Below are 20,286 nucleotides of genomic sequence, written 5' to 3'. Positions count from 1 at the left end.
TCACTTAAATTTGGAGACCCAAACCTGTTCCAGCACCATGAAGATCTGCTTTCCATGGGTTGGAGTGGAAGATCTGCTATAGAGCTCCAACCCTATTGAACACCTTTGTGATGAATGTGAACCTGACTTTACTAACACCCTTATAGCTGAATAAATCTCCACAAAATCTTCACAAAATCTGGTGGAACATCTTCCCAGCAGAGTGGAGCTTCTTATAGCAGCAAATGGAGACTAAATGTGGAACTTTATGTGTACAAAACTTTGCCATTTGTTTCTCCTCAAACTTATTCTTCTCTTTTGGACTGAACTGTTTTTTTTTTTTTTTTTTGATCAGAGAAGAATCACTCAGCACACAGTATGGTGCATATGTTCTTCAGTTTAATGCAGATACCAGACAAACTCAAGCAGGTCAGTATATTTTCACACACTGGTTCTTCCTGTGCATTTCAAAGAAAAGCCACAAATGTGTGTGTGGTTTTGTCTGAACACACTCTTCAAACCCTGTGTCTAAAACAGGTTACAGCATCGGTTCCCTCTCGACACCACGTGTTAAACACAGCATGCACGTAATCACATTTCAGAATCCGCAGTATTTCTTTTGAGACTTTTTAAACACGGATTCCAGATCTAGAGCGAATATTTCGAATCGAGCGTTGAACCGATTGCGGCCGGAGACGATATCAAACGTGAAATGAATATACTTACTTTTACTCTTGTTCAAATAATAAATATCTATTTAAATAACATTCTGTCATATTTTATTGGGCGAATTTGTACACCATTAAACATGGATCTCAAGTGGAAGTGTGGAGCAGCTGTGGAAGAAGTAACACATTAGGAACTCGTTACGAGGATATATCTCAACAGCTTTTATGGAGAAAATTTTAGGGATTTAATCCAGACGTGCCCAAACACCGCGTCGTGACCCAACACTGGAACAGCTGTGGAAGAGTTGCTTCAGGGTCACAAGAATGTTCTGGGGACGAGCTCTATAGACATGTTAGATATATGAATATAGATATTATTTATTGTAGCATTTATGGCACCAATACAGTAAAGAAAAACACGAACATCTACTTAGTTTCTATGAGATGTAAATTAGGCCAATTCACAAGAGTAGCTCTAGTTGAGACAAATTTATTGCCTTTTCAACAACAGTGCAAAATCATCAATATAATCAATATTTACAACAAAAATAATAAAAACAATAAAAGGAAGAGCTCTTTAAAATAATGGGAAAATAAAAAGAGAAGAAAGATAAAGATAATTCCCCCTGAATGTTCAGTTTTCTTGTGTGATTTTTTGGTAGGTCGGTCCAGAGTTGGGTTCCGTGTGTTCCAGGGTAAAATGACACTGATTAGCATATATGTTTAACATAGAATGAATTAGCATATCATTATTTTTATCAAAAATATACTATCAACACAATATGAATACATTTGAAATGTATCTTGGTTACAATAATCATGATGTATTCTGTCAGATTGCATAACCAGCAACTACAAAAGCAATGGCATAAAATTGTACATCCAGAACTATTCTGTTCCACTTATCATGCTAACTAGCTGCGGCCTTAGCCATCCTTTAGCATAGCAACACCTTGAAGCATGTAGCTAAGTGGCTAACCTTATTTAATTACAAGTAGGGCTAAAATGATTCCTCAAGCAACTCGAGTGATTCAAATACAAAAATCTCTGGAGCGCTCTGGACAGGTAACACAGAAGACAGTTTCCAATGTTTGGGATCATTTTAAATTAAAACATGAAGAAAACACTGTAAAGTGCAGTTACCTTTTTTTAGAGTAATTTAAATTTTATTTTTATATTTTTTTATTTATGATTTTTTTTCATTTATATATTTGTATTTGCATTTTGATATAATATGGCAATTAAATTATGGTTTCGTTTTCACAGATTGCAATTTCAGCAAGAAATAAGAAAGAACCTCTGCACCACCTGCACAAAACTTTTCTCAAAAACCTGTTGAAAACAATCTGAGACTGTCTTCTGCCCCCTATTGGATTTATCTATGTACTGCAGTCAATAAAAATTTAATTTTCTCTAAAAAGGACACAAATTACTTGTTTCTTTTAAGAGACCCTTCTTATTTTCTCTTGTATATTTAGTATTGCTTTTTGATAAAGAAAACGTACTTATTATCCAATTACTCAATCACAATTTGGTCACTAAAATAATCGATATACAAGACACGTTCGTTTGGTTTGGTTTTTTAAGCATCACTTTTATGTACTCTGACGGGTTTTTATTTTTAAGGTCATTTCCTAAAGAGATTTTTAGCATAAGGGATGAGTAGCATCATACGTAGCAAAAGGGAAGAAAAGACCAAGTGATGATAATGGAGAGAGAGAGAGAGAGAGAGAGAGAGAGAGGCAGCCCTCAACATTACTTCAGCATCTACAGACTGAACGCAGACACTCGTCTGAGCCGTTATTCATTACTGCATCTTCTTTTCACACAACCCATAAAGATCATGAGTGCATTGAACATCATTCCAGTTGAGTAAGTCTGGTGTGTTGTTATTATTAGATACAAGCTCAGCACAGTCCTCATTACCCGAGTCATTCGGCTCACTGTTCCTCCAGTACCTAAAAAACCCAAGGAGACACAGTGAACATCAGGAGATGCAGAAAAGGCTCTACAATTCATTTCCAGCTATGACATTTACCAGATGCCCTTATTTCAATCAACTTACAATTATCTCATTTATACTCTGAGCAGATGAGGGCTAAGGGCCTTGCTCAAGGGCCCAGCAGTGGTGGTGGTGGGATTGGAAACTTACATTCTTCTTCTGCTGGTGGTGCTGGGATTAGATTTTTTTTTTTACCACTTTTCTAATAATCATCTAAACACAGATTGTTACTTTTTTTTTAAATCAGATCTTCACCTTTCTGAACCTCATGTTGAGTAGATGAAAGAACCAGAGGTTCACTGTTCAGCTACTGATAAATATTGGATTTTATGACTCACATCTTAAATCAATAACTTTTGACTGGTCCATACCCAAATTCCAGAGGTGTGTTATCCACCCATTTCCACTGTCCCTCCTGGTCCTGGTCAGTCAGTCCAATCCACATTTTCATTTTGAAATCTGAAACAAATTGCTACAGCTGGAAACATAAATGATGTCTTCACAAATATGGATTGATTTCCAATCTCTTCCCTGGGTTCCACTCACCTGTTCCTCTCTGCTGTTGATGATCACCAGATCTGCACCTACATTCTTACACTCCTTTCTGCTCTGCTCCCAGCTTTGTTTCTTGGAGAACAATAAATAACAGCTGGATGAGAAACTCTTCCATGGATATAAACAAAAACCTGCAGGAACAATAACATCAGAGCTTTAAACTGGTGGAGGAATGATTGGGGTTCTCGGTTAGTTTGATATCTTTAGAAGTTACGACTCACTCATTTTACTGAGTTTCTTCTGCAGTGCATCTCTCACCAAAGTCAGGTTGTTGTTCAGGTCCAGTAACCTGTTTTTCTCCATGTTTATGGTGTCATAACTGCTCTGTAAAATGTTCTTGTCTATAGTCACGATGTTATACCTGGTCAGTAACTGGTCTCTCTGTACAGTCATGTTCTCATGATCTCTCCACATTTGATGCGTGTCAATGCTGTGTTTTATACACAGTATAATGATTACAGTCAGCAGGAGAACACACAGGAACCCCAGACGCCTTGCAGACAGGCTGGGGAACTTCGATTTTCTTCTTTCAGATGCACCTGCAGAACCTGCGAAAGGGATCTGGTTACAATCTCACTACTGCTTTCGTGGTGTTTTGTTATATTTTTATGATCGATCATCAGACAAAAATAACTCAATGTGAAACCTGGGCAGAAAAACAAAAAAATCTAAAGTCTGACAGAACATGTCTACAGAACATTAGTGTAGACCATCATTTGTTTTCCAACAGGGCAAACACACCTCTAGGTTCTGTAAGAGCTATTTGTACAAGAAGGAGAGTGATGGAGTGCTGCATCAGATGACCTGGCCTTAATAATCACCATCTAAATCCAGGTGAGATGGTTTGGGATGAGTTGGACTGAAAAGTGAAGGAAAAGCAGCCAACAAGCACAAAACATCTCTGGGAACTCTTGAATCTGATCAAGAGAATCCCAAGTGTGTGCAAAGCTGCCATCAAAGCAAAACCTTTAAAAAATCGAAAATATTAAACATATTCTTGGATCTTCAACACGTCGTTGTTTACAATTTAATTTCATACGTGTTCTTAGATTGAATTCTTCAGTATTAATGTACAATGTTAAAAAGAATAAAAAATAAAGAAAAAACCACTGAAGGAGAAGGTGTCAAAACTACTGGTACTGTATAAATAAAATATTATTAATATATATAAATATAAATTCTTTCGTAAGAATAATTTACATTATTATAAAAACTTTGTGTTCATTTTGACAGTGAAATAAACGATTGCTTTTTTTTCCCTTTTATTACAATTCACTTTTAAATAAATATTTAATAATTTGAATAATTTGAATAATTTTAATTGCATTTTAAATATTAAAATAATTGTAAATGTGTTTGGGTTTTTTTTTTTTAGAATTTGTAGATATCTTTTTTTACCTGGAATCTCAGTGATTGTATTCAGGTAGATGTTGTCAAAGATTTCGCTCTGATTTGAAGTTCTCTCAGCCTCTCTACGTTGGCGTAGATGTTCTCGGACTTTTCCTCGCACTCGATTACCTGCATGGCTCTGATGATTAACGATCACTTGCTGTCTGTCTCTCGGTCAGTGTGGTTGTATACTGTGATCATGTGACGCCCATCTGGTTTCTTCTTTCTCATGTGCATGGAGTCCTTCATGAGGTTCGTATATTATGATTAGCACCGAGTTTGTCTTTTTATGGAGAAGATAGAAGCATGAACATGAACAGACAGACAGGGATGGAGGAAACAGGTGAGGGCATCATTATGAGTATTTAGATCATTATCAGCAACTGACTGGTGCCAATATTAATAATAATACCAGTGTTAATATTAATATCAGTGTCTTACACAGCTTGTAGGGAAATGAGGAGGTGGTAGGCAGGCTTTTATAAATTCACTGTCACTTTTAGTTTCATTAGTTGCTTTCAAACAAAAACACACTTTTGGCTCTGTGTTTTGTGGTTTTAGGTTTTAGAAATGAATTTTGCTTTTGCTGTTTAAGGTCACAATTTTCAAAACATCACCAGGTACGTGTCTGTACAATGATTCGGACGAGGGAGACCCTGTGGAGGCTTGTGGGACCTTTCAACCTTTAAATAATCCTTGAGTCGGTTTAAAGATTCTATTAAACTCCAAAAAAAAGCTCCATGAGACCTTTTGTTTTATTAGTTTATCAACTTTATTGAGGGCTGGTTCAGGGACTTCAGCAGGTCTGCAAACTCAAGCTGGGCTTCACCAGAACGTGGGGAACAGCAGGTGGATTGCTCACTGGGATTTGGTCCAGTCCCATGTTTCTGGGGAATCTTCTAAGAGCTCTCATGAACGCTCCTGGGTTGTCCTGCAGACAATGTGATGTAAGGCACGGCCATCCCATACGGTACATTTTTTTTTTTTAACAAAATATATTTAAAATATATGTTAAAAATATGTTGAATGTTAATATATATTTCATTTAAACCAAAACCAAAAATGATGAAACATTTCAAAATATATTTTAGGGTCGAGGAACTACATTTCCAACCTTAGAGGATGGAGATCAAAGTATCAATACATTTTTTATTAGATTTTATATATATATATATATATATATATATATATATATATATATATATATATATATATAATGTTCCTTGTTTGATTTGTGAAGTGTGTTACTGTATATGTATATGTTTTAGACATAAAATAAATATTTTCTTAAACTGTTATATGTGAATTTATTTTCTTGGATTGAAATATATGGAGGGCAAAATCTTTTTTTATGATTTTAAAAATATTTTACAAAATATGGAGGAAAAAAAGTATTTCTAGAAAATATTTATGTAAATATATTTTGAAAATATATATATGTTTTTATTATATGGTCTGGTAGACCTGATGCTGGAGTGCACATTGGCTGGAACAGGCACCAGAGCTCCTGCTGGACCTTTTGTTTGGTACACAGTTCAGAATGACCTGGTGCTGGGTTTAATGGAGGAACCTGATGATCTTCTCCAGAGGCCAGGAGTCCATGGTCAGTATCAGTAATAATATCAGCATTGATATGTGGACTGGATTTTGGAAGCACATCAGAAGGTAGATGTTCAAATGCTGGAACTAAATTAGGAAAATAAATGAATTTTTAGAACTAGATGATTTTTTTATACACAGATTTTTTTTCCTTTAAGTAGGATTGAGTATATTTCTTATATAAACAGTGTAATTTTAATATAATTTATGTAAATGTTCATGTTACAAACTTGTGTGTAGTATAAATATGTATAAAGAATAATCTAATAGACTTTGTTTTGGTACAGTCCTATTATTTGGTACAGTCCTGTGCGTTTGACGTTCTGAGCGCGTGACGTAGAAAAATGGCGGCGCAGGGCGCGCTCCCGAGCTGGCGGCGGCGCGCGCGTTCACGCGGAGATTCTGAGAGCTGCGTAACATGCGCGCGGGGGGGAATCGAGCTTGCGAACACCTCCTTTAGACCCCATACATGTTCCGTTTTCAGGTAAAGAACACTTTTTTAATTTCTATGTTTTCGGTTTAATCTGCAGGGATTTTTTTTCCTGATCCGCGCGAGCGAACCGGAGACGTTTTGTCGGGCGCGCGAGCTCGTCTCCATGTCATTGTTTACCGACAGGACCGGCTAAGGCCCTGCGTAAAGGCCTTTCTTATTTTTCCCACTACCCGTTTTCAGGCAAATCCCGTATCGTAGTATCTGATTGGTTAGTTGTTTTTACATACAATCAGAGTGTCCAATGAGCGCGTACGAGCCTGAGGAGCTGGCCAATCACTGCACAGGAGGCGGGATGTGCGGAAATACGGGCGGGAAAAAGGCCTAAGCTAGGCTAAGAGCACCGGTGTCACTTTTATGGAATATCGAAAGTGGAAATGATTTAATATTTATAATACATTCATATTTAAAGTCATTTTAAACGTAATTATATTCTTTCCAGCCCTGAGTGAACTCGTGTAATAGACTGACTAGTTAGTTAGCGAGCTAAACAGGTTAACGAGTCTTATTTCTCACTAACCAGTGTTCTAATGAACATTATTATTATTTATAAACCAGCTAAAACAACTAGCTGTGATATTGTAATTAAAATATTAATATAAACCCTCATCCTGAGAATAATTGTAGGTATTAATGAACTAATTAATTAACCCCTTAAACATCAAATACCTAAACAAGTAAAAGTTGATCTGAAATCTGTATTTATACATTTCCTGAGACCCTACAGGATTATTAGTGTCTGTTAGATGAATGAGTGAAAGGAGTTTGATGTCAGTGGGGATGAATCTCACACTCCATGACGTTTGAAATAAATGCTTCAAGCCGCAGAAATGTTTCAACATCTACTGTTGAGAAGATCCTGCGTGAGTCCGGGCTTCGTGCTCGAACTGTGGCAGAGAAACCATTACTTCAGAAAAAACAACAACCATAAGACTTGTGCTTGGACATTAGATCAGTCCTTTGGTCTGATGAGTTGATTCTAACCGATGTTCTGTTTTTCTCCTCTCCCTTTAGTCCTTTGATGATGACTGCACCCTGGAGGAGGAGGAGGAGGGTCTGGTAGGGGAAGAAGAGGAAATCGACCAGTTCAACGATGACACGTTTGGTGCCGGAGCCATCGGTAAATCTGCAGCGTTTGCGCCTTTCAACAAGGTTTCGTTTACAGTGTGAATAAACGGGATAAAAAGTGCACATTTATTTCCTCTCTCTTTCTGTCTTTCTTCTTCCACCTTTCCTCCTCCTCAGATGATGACTGGCAGGAGGAGCATGCACGCCTGGCCGAGCTGGATGAGAGAGACGGGTTATTGGGAGGAGGCGACGCGTCGTCCGTGGTCCCTCCTCCGCCCGAGAGCGTCCCTCTCCCGTCTTCTCTTCCCCCTCTCCCGTCTTCTCTTCCCCCTCCTTCCACGTCCTCCCTCTCTCTGCTCGGCTCTGAGGACAAGGCCGGGGGAGATTTGGCCGAGTCTTTGGCTCACCTCATCCTCGACTCGGATCCTGCCATCGCAGAGGTGGGTGCGGCCGAGCTGGACAGATCCCACCTTCCCCCGTCAGCACTGACCAATCAGGCTTTACCTGCGGGTTTGAGTGGCATGTCCCACTCGCTGCTCAGCTACCAGCAACAACAACACCTCCTGCACAGAGGGACAGTGCCACTGCAGCAGGTTTACACACACACACACACACACACACACACACACACACACACACCCTGAAGGTCATTAACACTCACTGTTTATTATTTAGCAGATGAACTCGCACAGTATTTGGGAGAACAACATAGGCTTTGGTCCTGTTAGTGTTACACATGGACTCGTCACGCACATGGAGGTAAAACACACACACACACACACACACACACACACACTGTGTCCTGTAAAAAACATAAAACAAGAAAAACCCACTACTTGTTCTGTAAAATTAGTTTATTTAAGTCGTGTTCTCTAAAACTTATTTTAATTGAAATAAAACAGATGTAATAACTTCCGGATTATATTTGATTTCTTCCTCTCTAGGATTCTCCTTTAATGTCCATGATGAAAGAACTTCCAAAACGGACTCCTCCAATTAGCAGGGAGGAGGGGCGTGATTGTCTGAAAGAGTCCCGCCCCCTCGTTCCTCCTCACCCGTAATTGGAAGTCCTCCTGTCCGAGCGATACCGATCGGAACTCCGCCCAAACAGCCCATGAGCCACGCCCTGAATCAGCAGGTACACGAGCTTTTGTGCTCGGTTCTGATCCGTCCATGCGGGTCGCCATTGAGGACTCTTTATCCAGTTTGCTGACACGAAGTCTCGGTGTAGCTCAGTTTCCCAATTTGATTTGCTAATAAGTGAATTTCTTTGCAAATAAAATCATAATAATTACAATATTGTGTTCTCGTTAGTTGAAATTAGCTCCGCCCACAATATGGTAAGGACCGTTTTGGGCCTAGTTTGCTGCTGCTTTACGCTTTCTTAACTTTTTTTTTTCTTCATTCCTTAGATTCACCATCCGACTGCGGTGCATGTCAGAGCTCCAGTTCCTCACCGTTTCCCTCCTCCCTTCCCCGAGCGCCTCTCACCCAACACCCTGCTGAACATGGCTGTGAGTCGCACGCGTGCACACTCTCTCTCTCTCTCACACACACACACACACACACACACACACACACACACACACACACACGACCAGGAAGGTGCTTGGTATTGTTTTGGCACTATTTTAAAAAGACTTCCTCCATCTCTCTCTTTCACTCTCAGAACTCTCCTCTGTGTCGTCCTCCGTTCCCGGCTGGAGTCGCTCCTGTCCTCTCTCAGATACAGCGAGCACAACTGCTCAACTCTCAGGTAACACACACTTACACACACGCTCTTTCACTCTTCTACCTCCTCAAGCTCCTTGGACTCCTCCTCACACATACGTGCAGGCTTCAAACCCCCTCCCTCTACCTCTCTCTCTCTCTCTCTCTCTCTCTCTCTCTCTCTCTCTCTCTCTCTCTCTCAGGTGGGTCCATTTTCCCGTGGTCCTGCTCCTCCCATGCTGCCTGGTGCTGCTGGAGGCTTTAGGCCTTACTTTGGGCAGCCGCCTCCTAGAGTGGGTCTTCACGGCCCTCACGGCCCTCATCCTAACCACGCCCCTCCACCTATCCGCCACAACACCACCCACCTCCACCCCCAGCACCGCAGGATGCTCACGCAGAGGATGCAGAGCAGAGGGTGTGTTTATACACGACATGATAGAGGGCACACTGCAACGTCTTCTGAAAACGGCCAGTGAATATTTTACACAGAAATGTTAAGGGGTGTGGCCTGATATTCTAATGAGGAGGCTTAAAGGACAGCTTTTTAAGTAAGTGTTTTAGAAATGACCCCGTACTGGTGTAGCTGTGATAACTGGGTTAACTGGGTGGCAAAGAAGCAGTTCAACATGAAGGTCAGGTTTAGTTGAATGTTATGGTTAGCTCCGCCCACTTTACATGCAAGCAGAAGGCTTTGTGTGTGCAGGGTGTAGTATCTGGAACAGGTTTCCACTTTACTGAGGCGGTGATCTGTGTGTCCTTCTGACTGTCTCATTCTTCTCTCTTTTTTTTCTTTCTATCTTCTCGGTAGTGGTGCGAGAGTTGGAGGAGGAGGGGACAGGAGGATCAGGGACCCCTACAGTAATCTGATGACTCAGAAGGAGAAGGAATGGGTGGCTCGCATTCAGATGATGCAGCTGCAGAGCACTGATCCTTACCTGGACGACTACTACTACCAGGTACACACACACACACACACACACACACACACTAATCCCGGGATGTGACCTGACTTTCATTTAACCTGAATGTTTAGAATTATTATGAAAAGATGGAGAAACGTCAGGAGCGAGATCGAGACAGCAGCAGGAAGGAGCATGCCACCAAACTCATCACTCCTCAGGTGGCCAAGATTGAGCACACCTACCGCCCAGGTAAACACACACACACACACACACACACACACATATATATACATGCACGGTTCTCCCTTAATGCGTTTTGCTTTAGAAACATCCTAATAAGTGTGTGTATGTGTGTACAGTGCAGTTCGCCGGTTCTCTGGGTAAGCTCACCGTGTCCAGTGTGAACAATCCGAGGAAGATGATAGACGCCGTGGTGACGAGTCGCACCGATGACGAGGTTAGAGCTTTACGTCTCGCTCGCACTTGTGTGTTCAGTCTGATCTCTTTCTAAAACGAATGTGGTTGTGTTTGCTCAGGAGAAGAGAGAGAAGCAGGTGTGGAATAAGAGACGGCAGATCCTCTACACTGTGGAGAAGGTGAGCAGTCACACTGAGTTTACATAACATTCCGTTTATTACCTTCCAAGCTTTTGTCTTGCAGTCTGGTGTAAGAACAGCTTCCTGCCAGTAGGGGGCAGTATGATTTTTTTTTTTTTTTTTTTTTGCATAAATGCTTGATTTTCACTTCCAGTATGAGATGCGAATTTTACATTTGAATATGACATAAGTTGCTTAGTTTAGTTTCATATCCTGCTTTGTAGAATATTTACAGGACGTCAACATTCCGACAGGATGTAAGCAAAGTTTTAGAAAGATTTAGAGTGGACATCAGTGCTTTAAATATGTGTGATGGTGTGTGTAGATGTACAGTCTGCTTCTGGAGGTTCAGGACTTCGAGAAGAAGTTTCTTCAAACCCCAGAAGAGGAAAGAGAAGCTCTGCTGGAGCAGCACAAAACCAACATGCTGCAGCTCTACAACTCGCTGCGAGAGAAGGAGTGGGACAACAGGTGAGGAGACGAGACGAGGAGTTCATCCATGACTGATCCTGATTAATAAAATTAATCCAATGTGGGGAATTCCCAGCGTCATTCGATAACGTGTGTGTGTGTGTGTGTGTGTGTGTGTGTGTGTGTGTGTGTGTGTGTGTGTGTGTAGAGTGAATGATGAGCAGTGCTTGATGATCATGTCTGTGCGTAAAGGAAAACGCCTCATCGCTAGGCTCCTCCCCTTCCTGCCTTCATCCCAAGCTGCTGTGGTCGTCATGGGAATCGCTCGCAATCTTCCTGCTCTGGCCAAGAAGGACAAGCATGATCAGGTAGCCACACCCACTTTTTATGACCTCACCATTCTGGGTGTGTTCTTTACACACAAACTCCTTACTCTTTAATAGGGGCCATTACTTTCAGCATTTTGAGTAAAAGTGTGTGTGTGTGTGTGTGTGTGTGTGTGTGTGTGTGTGTGTGTGTGTGTGTGTGTGTGTGTGTGTGTGTGTGTGTAGGTGCTGTGCTGGTTGGTGGAGCCGGTTGCAGGTGTGATCCATTCCATGTCGAGCTCCGCCCTCACTGACCTGCTGCAGGAGCTGCAGGGGAGCGACGGCCACTTTCCCCGCGTGCTGCAAAACAAAGTAACACACACACACAATGTTTTTATTGTTACTAAGTGAGAGGTGTGTGTGTAACACTGTGCTTTTTGCAGTTTGGTGTGACGCTGCTTTACCTGATCCTGAGCGAGGGAGAGAGAATGCAGAGCTCCGATCCCAACTGTCAGCTCATGGATGATAACCGCTGGTGAGATCATCATCTGCACATCATCACTACATCATTATCACCTGTAACACACACTCTTCCTCCTCCATTGTTGGTTGTGAGTAACGCTGTAACGCTGTGGTGTTTCAGGACGGAGTTGGTGTTCTCAATAACGAGGGAGCTGCTCCAGGTTCCCTCCTCCTCCTTGTCTCCTCCTCTCTTCACCCCGCCCAACCTCCTCTCTCTCTTCTCTCGCTACGTCGACCGCCAGAGGCTCGAGCAGCTGCAGGAGAAACTACAGTGAGCTTCTCTCTCTCTCACACACACACACACACACACACACACACACACACACACACACACACACAGCAATCCTGATAGTGAGTGTAAATATGTAAATTAGCTGCTTTCTGGGTTTTTGGTATCAGAACCGCTTCATTAGCTCCTGAGTCATGTGTGTGGGTGAGTCCTCAGTTGTCCTGGGTCAAACCAGTAAGATGATGGTTGCTATGGTTACACTGTTACCGTTATTTGGATGACCAGAGCTGTGTGTGTGTGTGTGTGTGTGTGTGTGTGTGTGTGTGTGTGTGTGTGTGTGTGTGTGTGTGTGTGTTTGTAGCGCAGGTGGATACCTGATAATAGTTCATACCGATACACATCTCTGATGATGCAGATGTGTGGGTGTGATACAGATGTTTGGGTGCGTCTGTGCTAATAAATATTTTGTTTATTTCCCAGGATCACTGCCTTGTCCAGGTAGAAGTTACTTCAATCATCGTGTCGCTGTCCACAGAATGTGTGTGTGTGTGTGTGTGTGTGTGTGTGTGTGTGTGTGTGTGTGTGAGAGAGAGAATATATAGGGCTCATAATTATTTTAATCCATCATAAAACTGTCTGTGTTTTTTTTTTTTTTCCTATTTTTCCAGGTAGGGGTGGGTGTGTGTGTGTGTGTGTGTGTGACTGCGTCTAATGAAGGCAGAGATGAATTATCTGCATTTTTAAATATGTTGTTGACATGAAGCCTGTGATAAAACCTGAAATTAAAAGTATTTCTATTGTATAAATCTGAGTCTTTTAATTCTTCATTAAGATCAGACACTATACTCCTCTCTCTCTCTCTCTCTCTCTCTCTCTCTCTCTCTCTCTCTCTCTCTCTCTCTCTCTCTCTCTCTCTGTCTCTCTGTCTGTCTATCTATCTATCTCATATACACTACATGATTGAGATGGTTTCTACCCGCTCTCACACACACAAGAGGCTGGTTCCCTTTCAATGGTTCAGAGTGCAGATGTTTGTTAATGTTAATGTGGTGATTGACAGGAACAAGACAGAGGTGGTCCTTACAAATTAGTTATTATAAATGAATTCCTCATTACTGAACCGGGCTCAAAGGAGATCTTCATAACTGGGCGTCTCTTTATTATAGTTCTATCAGTTCTCATCTGTTCACTGAGTAAAACTCGAATCTAAAACTGTTTAATTGCAGCCCTCCTCATCCTCATGGTCCTGGTTCCTCCTGATTCTTTGTTTGTTTGCTTTGTATTGAGATCTAAGAATATAGTAGAAGCAGGTTTTACTGAAATATTTCCATTTTTTTCTTATTTTTTTACCTATTTTAGTGTAGTCCCTGTTTGAGATCTGTGAAAGCAAACCGTAGAATCGGAAAGTTAAACCGCAATGAAATTTATTTCTCATTCTCTATGAATTGTGAAAACGTAGTTTTAAAAATGTTTGTAAAATATGGGGCGAAAAAAAAAAAAAAAAAAACTTCCGCCCGAACAGGGACTTGAACCCTGGACCCTCAGATTAAAAGTCTGATGCTCTACCGACTGAGCTATCCGGGCTTCAGAGTTTAGCCGCGTCATACTGGTACATAGATACAAGTCTCATACTAGAGGGTTAAACAATAAAATATAATTGAAATACAATATTTAATATATAAAAATATGAGAAAATATGTTTTGTATTTGTTTGATTAAACAGGATTCCAGCTGCTGTAAAAGTTTTCTATTTTTGCTGTGAATTTGATTTTATTCAACATTTTAGCCGCTTTATTATTTGTATCGTTGCAGAGCCGCTGCAAAACCTTAACGGTAATAAAGGACATTCACTTGTACCTATAAAGAGCACAAAATGGTTTCGAGATAATAATAAGATCGACTATAAATAAATAAAACAACATCCTAAGTAAAGAAACCGCTGCAACTTTAGCTTCATAGGAATAATTCCATAACTACTCAACAGGTGGCTCCGTGGCGCAATGGATAGCGCATTGGACTTCTAGTCAAACACTGGAGAAGTGATTCAAAGGTTGTGGGTTCGAGTCCCACCGGAGTCGAATTTTTCTCCCCTTCTTTATGCTCTTAAAAATAGAAATGTCACTATTTTACACATTTATGACATTATAATTTAAAAATTAATAAATTAATCATAGAAAATGTGTTATTTTGTCTGCAGTAAATGCATGCGCAGTGTGAAATTCCTAAACACAAGTTTTAGATTGTGTGCATTACGACTGTATTAATCCGACTCTTTCAGTCTTCTTCATGAACTTTAGATGTCACTTCGAGATAGCTCCTTTTTTTGTTATCTTACCGCAGGAAAGCGGTTCTAGCCTAGCATTCGTCACCCAAAGTTCTCCAAAGCATTGTGATGGTGTTTAGGGGGAACCTGTGTTCTAGAGGTTTGGGAAACAGCACTTACTCTTGGGGGAAAAAACTGAGTTGCATGTAAAATTTGGTTCTTATTTTTATAATGTTTTTGTGTGATTGATGTCTATTTACAAGAACCTCACAGTGTGTGTATTGTTGTATAACTGTCGCATCATTGACCTCTCCAAGATGGCGTCTCGGTTGACGTGTTGTTCTATTTCCGGTAAAGGGCTGCGCATGCGCAATCCGTCCCCGGTCTCGCGCTTTTGGAAATCCTCTGAGAAGATTCCAGACGTTTCGAGTGTGTGTGTGAGGTATAGAGGAGAAAATCCAGTTCGATGAGAAAACAGATTGTACTACATTTTACAGTAAGAGGAATGATATTGAAAAATAACCTGATAATGATGTTTAAAGCTGTAGTTAAGGTTATGGATGGTTTTGACCTGCTTCGCTAGTTAACGCGTTTTTTGCTAGTCTTGGGATTTAGCCTGCTTCAGAGAACACTCGTGTATTTTACCACAGAAATGTGATTTTTATTTATTTATTATATCTCTGTGTTTAAGTACAGAAACAAAACAATAAAATAAACACGATTCTGGTTTGTATCAGTTCTAATTTCAGTGTGATATTTGATTGTTTCAGGTTTTTCTACACACGGGGAAATAAATCCTCTTTATATTCAGTAAAATGATTTTATTCTGTATATAATGAGGTTTATTTCTTATATTTAATACAAAATTGCTAAAAAAAAAACAGCTTTTACAGTGAGCTGCAAATAGCAAGAGATTTAAACCATGGAGAGCAAAAGTTTACACACCCCAGTCAGGTCCCTCCGCTCATTGAAATCACTTTTATTTCCCTATAAAATGGCTTTTATACCATTTAAACCTTCTGATCAACTGCTTTATGAATGATGTTTTTATGAATAAAGTGAAATAAAATGCCCCCTCATTCCTTCACATCACAGGGGGCATGTGTATGTGGTGAAGGGGGTAGAAACCAAACAGCATTTGGATTTGTGACACAGTTTCCATTTGACATCGTCAGTTTCCCAAAGATTCTGATGATATTTGTGTATATATATATATATATATATATATATATATATATATATATATATATATATATAAATCCCCCCTAAATCTCCTGGTGGTTCAGGTAGTACCCTGACGAACACACCTGAGCAATCATCTGACCAAATCTGGGATCTCCACCCCAATCTCTTCGTTCTCCTGGTGGAGCTGCAACGTTCCTCATGTTCTTTATGTAAATAAAATGTAAACCAGAGAGTTTTACTTTAGTTTTTGTTACCTGGAAACATGCAGTAAAACGAAGCAGTTATGATCTGCTGTGTTTTTGGTGTTAAAAAGTCTTTTTGTTTTACCCTCTGCAGGTGAATCTTGTTGGTGGACATCATGGTGAAGGAGACGGGTTTTTATGACGTCCTGGGTGTGAATCCCAGCGCCAGTGCTGACGAGCTGAAGAAAGCGTATCGCAAACTAGCCTTGAAATACCACCCGGATAAAAACCCAGCCGAGGGGGAGAAGGTGAGGAACGTGTGTGTGTGTGTGTGTGTGTGTGTGTGTGTGTGTGTGTGTGTGTGTGTTTCAGGATGGCGAAATCTGACCTGGATTTAATTCCTCGTCTATTTCTGTAGCCGTATGTATGAACTAGTTGATGCTAAATCATTACAAATCTTTATCCATGATATTATTTAATCATTTTATGTTGTAAAAAAATAAATTAATATTAATAAATGAATTATATGATAAATATAAAATAATTGAGCATTTAAAAACCATCGACTTTCACCAGCATTTGTGTTGTATTTTTTTTGTTTATTTTACGGCACGTATTTTTTGCTTTTTATTTGTGTAGTGAACAGGAATTGCGTGTTTGACTCTGCTCATTAATATTCATGACATGCTCTTAAATATTCATGGGGTGCTCATAATATAGTATATTTCAATGCTGCATGTATTTTGACCTGGTGTAGTTTTGCACACCGTGTGGGTGGGTGTGTGTTTAATTTATTCGTGTCGCACTGAGAGGTAACAGGAAGTAGGCGGGGTTTGTTTCTGACGTCACAGCGAGTGGTTCCTGTCTCTCCAGTTTAAACAGATCTCTCAGGCATACGAGGTTCTGTCTGACACGCAGAAGAGAGAAGTGTACGATCGAGGAGGAGAGGCGGCCATTAAGGAGGGTGGGAATGGAGGAGGAGGAGGTGGAGTTGGAGGCTTCAGCTCCCCAATGGACATTTTCGACATGTTCTTCGGAGGAGGAGGTCGCATGCGGCGGGAGAGGAGAGGTACACGTTTTCCCCTTTAATGAAAAATGAAAATACCCCAACAATTATGGTAGAACAACCATCTTTAGTCGATCTGGTTCCTTCACACTCTCCTGAAGGTTTTTTGGTGTTCACATACCTTTACCAGAAGAACTTTCAAAGGAACCTCCTGAAATATTTTGAATAGGGTTTGGTGTAGAACCATGTATAATAAATGTCTGAAGGGTTTGATAGCCTCGTCTCCTGTCTTCAGGAAAGAACATCGTGCATCAGCTGACCGTGCCACTGGAGGATCTCTACAACGGAGCCACCAGAAAACTGGCCTTGCAGAAAAACGTCATCTGTGAGCGATGTGAAGGTAAAACGATCATCTGCAAACGTCCATCTGTGAAAAAGACGCAGGGTTCAGCGGTGTGTTGTGTGTCTGTCAGGCCGCGGGGGGCGTAAAGGTGCGGTGGAGGTGTGTCCCACCTGCAGGGGGACAGGTGTCCAGGTGAGGCTGCATCAGTTACTCCCTGGGATGGTGCAGCAGCTCTCCAGCATCTGTGGTAGCTGCAAGGGTCAGGGCCAGCGCATGAGCCACCGCGACCGCTGCAAAGCCTGCACCGGGCGCAAAATCCTGCGTCAGAAGAAGATCCTAGAGGTGCACATTGATAAAGGTGAGTGGGGGGCAGGGTTAACACAGGTAAACCGATGGAGTGAAGTAAAGGAGGTTTCCCTGACACAGAGGTGTGTTACAGGTATGAAAGATGGACAGAAGATTGTTTTCCATGGGGAAGGAGACCAGGAACCGGGACTTGAACCTGGTGACATCATTATTGTCTTGGAGCAGAAGGCACATCCTGTCTTCACCAGGTACACACACGGGGTATATCTGATATTAACACAAAACAGAGTGGATTGATTGATTGATGTGGGATCTGATTTTCTTCTCTTAGACAGGACATGGATCTGATCATGACCATGGAGCTTCAGCTCATAGAGTCATTGTGTGGCTTCCAGAAACCCGTCCAAACGCTGAACAACAGAACTCTGCTCATCACCTCACACCCAGGTCAGTGTTCTTCAAGACAGGTGTGTTACAGTTGTTTGGTGTATACGTGTTTACACGCATCACCTCACACACTCCGGTGTAACGTTCTCCCTGAATGTTTTTCGGTGTATGGAGCAGGTGAGCTGATCAGACCAGGTGATAAGAAGTGTGTGCTGAATGAGGGGATGCCCCTGCACCGCCGCCCTTTCGAGAAAGGCAGACTCATCATCCTCTTTAAAGTAAGTCACGCCCACACAGCCATGTGTTTCTTACTCCCTCAGTGTTGCGGTAAGGGAGATGAACATCTCTGTAGGAACTCCAAATATTCCACATACCTGTACATGAATGCATTTTCTCCAGGTGATTTATTTTCTGTGGCTGAATCTCAGGTGATCATCAGCATTATAGAACAGGAGTTTAGGGTTTAGGGAGTGTAGGGAAATGTAGGTTTTAAAACAAACAGCATGTGGCATCAGAGATACGCCTCTAGAGGCCGCTGTTGTAATGATAGAGGACTGGACCCTGGAAAAACTATTGGTATAGATTTTTGCCGATGGTTCCAGCAAAACCGATTAATTGGTCGACCTCTAATAGACAGCTAATACAAACTAAAAAAAAAACATTTACCTTACATATACGTTATTTCCGATCTGTTTTTTCACTCTCATGGCACGACTCATTAGTAAGTGTCCTGTGTGTTTCTGCAGGTCGTCTTCCCTGAGGCGAACTTCCTCCCCATGAACAAGCTGAAGCAGTTGGAGCAGTTTTTCCCCTCTGCGTCGGAGAAAAGCGAGCCAGAGAGCATGGACGATGACCTGTACATCTACGCCGAGCTCGAGGACTGTGACCCGACCCAGGAGCGCCGCCGTCAGCGTTACATCGAGGAGGACGAGGACGACTTCCACCCCGGAGGAGGGGTACAGTGCCAAACCTCATAGAGCTTCCTTTCGCTACTCAGACCGTACACACCTCACTGTCTAGATCGAACTCTGTGACCGGAATTTGTCGACAAGAAAGATAAAGATCACCGTTATCAAGTAAATGAAACCTTTATTATTGTTATTATTAGGGTTTTTTTTTTTTATCACTGGGAGAATCTGGTTTATCAGGTGTAGAGAGGATCAGGTGAGTCAGGATCAGGTGAGTCAGGATCAGGTGAGTCAGGACCAGGTGAGTCAGGACCAGGTGAGTGAGTCTGGTGTGGAGAAGATCAGGATCAGGTGAGTCAGGTACAGATCTATTCTGTTCTTTTTTTTAATTTCCTTTAAAACACAGCAGAGCTCCGAGATTTCATTTAAAGCTGCTAAATATTAGAGAACCTGCAGAAACTAAAAGCCATGCTGGGTTTGTTTATTTGTTTGTACTATTTTAACAATACTGTGATTTAACAAGCCAAAAGCTGAAACCATAAATAAGTGCAGAAATGAAAAGGAAAAAAAAAACATAAAAACATTGAGGGTTATATAACGAGCTCTAACGGCACGGTGAACTAAAAAAACGGTTTCCGCTCAAAAGGAAGCCCTTTTTTTTGTTTTGTTTTTGGTGTAGCAGCGTTTGCACTGTAAAATTACTGACTTATTGTATTTATTTGCGGCCTTTTCATGTGAATACCAATTAGTTCCAATCAGCATTTTTCTCACACTAATCCATTACTTGGTTATGCAGATCAGCAGAGAAATGCAGCATCAATGCACTCGCTTATTTTACAATAACAATCAAATGCAACACGGTCAGGCTTTTTCTTTTTTTTTACTTTACCAAATGTTGTTTTATCAGTTACCTGTAACCTGCGAGGCCTTAACGGGTAAGGAGAAAAACACGTCCAACTCCATCACGAGAAAGGACACGTGGAACTTTAAAAAAAAAAAAAAAAAAGTGTTGTTTGGAAAATAACTTTTTTGTTGTTGTTTGTTTATTGTTTCTTGTCATTTTTACGGTCAATTTTATTAGGACCAATAATCCACTTTATTTGTATTTTAACTTATAAATTAAACCTTTCTGCTTTACTTGTCTTTTGAAATGATTTATAGAAATGTTGCAATTTAGTTTCCATTTTGTTAAATTTTTCCTTTTTTTATATCAAAACATCTACAGTGAACCACAATTTGCATTAAAAATGTTTTTACATCATACTTAACATTCAAATTGAA

General features: G+C 40.9%; 3 protein-coding genes and 2 non-coding genes across 7 annotated transcripts; 3 read left to right on the top strand and 2 right to left on the bottom strand.

Moving 5' to 3' along the window:
• Positions 1-2,454: 2,454 nt before the first annotated feature.
• Positions 2,455-4,661, bottom strand: LOC124381220 (hepatic lectin-like). Its single transcript, XM_046842647.1, has 5 exons — positions 4,603-4,661; positions 3,419-3,752; positions 3,196-3,358; positions 3,021-3,121; positions 2,455-2,605 (listed from the first exon to the last, which is right to left on the bottom strand). The coding sequence occupies exons 2-5, from the start codon at positions 3,616-3,618 to the stop codon at positions 2,455-2,457; spliced, it is 615 nt and encodes a 204-aa protein (XP_046698603.1). The 5' UTR covers positions 3,619-3,752; positions 4,603-4,661.
• Positions 4,662-6,523: 1,862 nt separating this feature from the next.
• Positions 6,524-13,231, top strand: patl1 (PAT1 homolog 1, processing body mRNA decay factor). The gene is given in 19 exon segments (XM_046842633.1): positions 6,524-6,676; positions 7,697-7,802; positions 7,928-8,343; positions 8,429-8,509; positions 8,695-8,767; positions 8,770-8,888; positions 9,163-9,264; positions 9,420-9,506; positions 9,664-9,875; positions 10,269-10,416; positions 10,494-10,611; positions 10,722-10,819; positions 10,899-10,958; positions 11,284-11,429; positions 11,578-11,737; positions 11,921-12,046; positions 12,118-12,209; positions 12,318-12,467; positions 12,906-13,231. Coding segments are annotated over 19 exon segments (2,331 nt in total). The 5' UTR covers positions 6,524-6,661; the 3' UTR covers positions 12,928-13,231.
• Positions 13,232-13,936: 705 nt separating this feature from the next.
• On the bottom strand, positions 13,937-14,009 carry trnak-uuu. The gene has a single exon. It is a non-coding gene; the product is annotated as a tRNA-Lys (tRNA).
• A 402-nt stretch (positions 14,010-14,411) lies between these two features.
• On the top strand, positions 14,412-14,503 carry trnar-ucu. The gene is given in 2 exon segments: positions 14,412-14,448; positions 14,468-14,503. It is a non-coding gene; the product is annotated as a tRNA-Arg (tRNA).
• Positions 14,504-15,046: 543 nt separating this feature from the next.
• Positions 15,047-20,142, top strand: dnaja1 (DnaJ heat shock protein family (Hsp40) member A1). Of its 3 annotated transcripts, none has more exons than XM_046842639.1 (9): positions 15,047-15,117; positions 16,210-16,363; positions 16,929-17,124; positions 17,357-17,461; positions 17,535-17,762; positions 17,844-17,958; positions 18,042-18,157; positions 18,275-18,375; positions 18,844-20,142. In XM_046842639.1, the coding sequence occupies exons 2-9, from the start codon at positions 16,232-16,234 to the stop codon at positions 19,072-19,074; spliced, it is 1,224 nt and encodes a 407-aa protein (XP_046698595.1). In that variant the 5' UTR covers positions 15,047-15,117; positions 16,210-16,231; the 3' UTR covers positions 19,075-20,142. The 3 variants fall into 3 exon arrangements, with proteins under 3 accessions (XP_046698595.1, XP_046698594.1, XP_046698596.1); XM_046842638.1 differs by having other exon boundaries at positions 15,049-15,184; XM_046842640.1 differs by having other exon boundaries at positions 15,076-15,130.
• Positions 20,143-20,286: the final 144 nt, after the last annotated feature.

The sequence above is a fragment of the Silurus meridionalis genome, chromosome 28, assembly GCF_014805685.1.
Source record: "Silurus meridionalis isolate SWU-2019-XX chromosome 28, ASM1480568v1, whole genome shotgun sequence".
NCBI classification, from domain to species: domain Eukaryota; kingdom Metazoa; phylum Chordata; class Actinopteri; order Siluriformes; family Siluridae; genus Silurus; species Silurus meridionalis.
This window is presented reverse-complemented; position numbering and strand designations above follow the sequence as displayed.